The 3,334-nt window shown below is 36.1% G+C and overlaps 1 protein-coding gene and 1 long non-coding RNA gene across 5 annotated transcripts in view; both read right to left on the bottom strand.

Annotated features, from left to right (window-relative positions):
* The window catches only part of LOC136795773 (uncharacterized), a 305,717-nt gene that overhangs the window by 17,515 nt on the left and 284,868 nt on the right, over nucleotides 1-3,334 (bottom strand). The gene's annotated exons all lie outside the window — the stretch shown is intronic.
* Nucleotides 1-3,334, bottom strand: part of LOC106692155 (D-aspartate oxidase) — a 105,407-nt gene that overhangs the window by 9,456 nt on the left and 92,617 nt on the right. For all 4 annotated transcript variants that reach the window (XM_014438084.2, XM_014438064.2, XM_014438070.2 and 1 more), the window contains exon 3: nucleotides 2,052-2,166. In XM_014438084.2, coding sequence (XP_014293570.1) covers nucleotides 2,052-2,166 — 115 coding nt within the window. The remainder of the gene's footprint in view (nucleotides 1-2,051; nucleotides 2,167-3,334) is intronic.

The raw sequence follows: 3,334 nt of genomic DNA, 5'->3' as shown, positions 1-3,334 counted from the left end.
ATATTTTTTTTTTTTGCATTGACTTCCAATCTGTCTTCTTGCAGGAACCACCAGAGCAAGGAAAGCGTTCGATACAGACTACAGAGGAAAGAACGTCCTCTGATATCTATATCATTCATATACGCAAGGAGCTGTACAGATCTATTAAAGATGTTGCCATTGGTCTGTATCCCAGCATCTCTCACTGCCTTCTCGAGTCCAAGATCAAAGAGAAGGGAGGCTAAAGCATCTCCCTGGCGTAATCCCTTTATTGAGGAGAATTACTCCGATTGCTCTCCACTGATCTGAACCATGCAGCTTACGTTGTTCATTGTAAGCCTCACAAGGCTTATGAGCTTGCTAGGGATCTTAAAATGCTTTAGAGTATCATAAAATTCTTCCCTATTCACGCTTTCATAAGCTGCTCTAAAATCGACGAAGAGGGGGTGAGTTTTAATTTTGAATTCCCTTCCTGAGCCAGAATATCTGATCAGTAGTGGACCTGCCTTTTCTGAATCCGGACTGGTATGGGCCGAGCCCTCTCCGCATAGGGCAGCAAACGCTTGAAGAGGATGTTTGACAGGACTTTGTATCCGGCAGGCAGGAGGAAGATCCCTCTGCAGTTGGAGCACTTTAGTCGATCACCCTTCTTAAATATAGGACAGACGAGTGACTTGGTCCATGGGTTCGGTAGAGCTTCATCTGTCCAAACGGTGATGAGGATATCCTGCATATCCCTCACCAGTTCGTTCTCACCACACTTGATGAGTTCTATGGGGAGTCCATCAGCATCCGGAGCCTTGTTACATCTCAATTGGTTAATGGCATCGAGGATCTTATTTTTGAAAGGTGGCTCTTTATAAAAAAAAAAGTTGTTTCTAAGGTTTGAAAATACCAGGGTATGTCAATATTTGTCTGCAAGGTTGAGCCCATTCATACCTGGAACCACCATAACAACACCAAACTAACTCAAACCTACACAAGGTTAGCAATGCTATATCCTATCCTAAACAGAATTTTTAAACTAAAACCAGAAACAACCGTTCTCCTATTTAAAACAATTCTCAGGCCACTGCTGATGTACGGCTGTGAAGTCTGGGGAGCAGCATCCTTTACGAAAAGGAAAAAATTACAATCTTTTCAAAACAAAGTCCTAAGAATCACAAATTGAGTCAATAGAGGATTAAATAAAAAAACGGTCCATGAAGTTCCACTCCCAGTAGTCGACAGTTAAAGGAGCAGTGACCAACAACCTGGGAAACCCAACCTCAACCTGAAGACTGAAGCCCAGACTGCTGCAGGACATTCTGTTATAAATTCTATATTTATTAATTCATTATTCACACTACCTCTATTTTACTTATTATTATTATTTATTTTATTTTTCTCTTGTCTCATCCCTTTTTCAATTTAACTTGTTTCTTTTTACCATTAGAGGGCAATTGTTTATTTAGTTAAATCTACAAATATCATTATTTTTTGTTATTAATTTTACTCTTCTCTTTCATTAAGAAACATTATTCTTATCTATTTATTTTATCTTTTTTTTTTCTTTTAATTATAACATTGTATATAGTTAGGGGTGTCTTTTGCATGAGACTATACCCCCTCCCATAATCAACTGTTAAAAAATATATATATAATATAACGGTTATATCAACCATGAAAGGCCCACCAGGGCGATCTGGTATAAAATAAATAAATAAAAATATAGAGCCCATTCAACAGGTAGAGAAGGTTTTATTAGATCTCTGAAACACCACTAGATGGTACTAACTTTGAACTGCCTCAGGAATATAGTGTTGTCAACTGCTACAGAGGGAATAGGCTAACTGCTTCTAGAGCAGTATGAGTATACAATCCACAGAGTATACACACTGTACACTGTTAACTGAGTCTACCTCTGTGCATACTGCTCTAGGCAGTACAATGTCAACTGGACCCACCTCTGTGTAATACACACAATAGTAATTGATTGACAATCCAATGAAAAATAAGTTTAAAAAAACTTATTTAATTATTATTATACTTAAATATAAAAAACTTATTATTTATTATAAATATATAATTACCCTGGTCTCAGTATAGCATCTGTTTGACATAACGTAACCTGACAAATCTTTAATTCCAACTCCTATTTCATTCTTTAGATCCTGGTAATAATTATAGGAGTAATTGATCCATTCTCTGAAAAACAGAATAGCAAGAATTTATAAAACTTTATAAAATAAATTATTATAAATATGCAATTAATGAAAAATTAAAATTATGGGAAAAAAAAGGTATAATATATTCCTTTTTTTTCAGTTGGCTGTACAGACCTTATTTATCTTTGGCCGCCCGAACCAGCCTTCTCCACGCCTGCCTGTCATGGGCTACTGCTTTCCAATTTGCTACATGCAGCTCTTTCGCATATTAGTCAATCCATCTGGATTTTGGTCTCCAATGTAGTTTCTTGCCACTATACTGATGGATTGCTTCAAGCCACATGTCTTGCTCATCTTAAACTCCTTGCCTTCATATCATGAGATAATGATTGACCAGTCTCTGCAAGCAGTTCACTGTTAGTTCTCCTCTTGATCGTTCCTGTAATTATATGGAGGGCTTTCTGTTCAAACCTCTCAATTCTGCTTTCTAGAGTACCTATACATTTAACATGGCATTGTACATCCTTATTTTCGGATTTAGAGATTTTTTTGGATTTCAGCATTCTTGGCAAAGAGAGACTCAGTTATATGCTGGTCTATCTCAGTCCGTTGATCATTTATTGATATTATTGTGGAGCAGAGGTCTTTGAAATTGTCTACTTTTGGGGATTATTTTCCCTAATATAACAATATAATAACCTAACAATATTTATATATAATATTAACATATCTTTCTTGCTATACTGTTTTTAATTTTATTCTAACAGGGTTGTTATCTTATTTGTACTTAGCCCTGATGAAGGGCTGAAATTCGGATAAAAACAATAAATTAAAATAAATATCACTTATCAGTGTTCTTTATTTTTTATTGCACCCCTGACCATCTTACCTATTACAACCCCGATCTCGCAGCTATTTATCGGAGCTGGCTTTAATATTTTTTTGTACATCCCTAGTTTTAGATATTTAGAGATTTTTCAGGATTTCAGTATTCTTGATAGAGGGAAGAAAGAAGGCTCTGCTCTTGTTATATGCTGGTCTCTCTCAGTCCATTGATCATTTAAAAGTAAATGAAGTTAAAATTCTCATAATGATTGGAGAAGTTTGTCGGGGGTGTGGTCAGCAAAGAACAACATAAATAAACAAAACCATATTTATTTATTTTATGCCGACGTTTCGACCTGAGTTTCAGGTCTTCATCAGGGGTT

This window comes from Halyomorpha halys, unplaced genomic scaffold (assembly GCF_000696795.3).
Source record: "Halyomorpha halys isolate HHAL.00 unplaced genomic scaffold, Hhal_1.1 Scaffold53.1, whole genome shotgun sequence".
NCBI classification, from domain to species: domain Eukaryota; kingdom Metazoa; phylum Arthropoda; class Insecta; order Hemiptera; family Pentatomidae; genus Halyomorpha; species Halyomorpha halys.
Note: the sequence above shows the minus strand (reverse complement) of the source record. Positions and strands in the feature narration are given on the sequence as shown.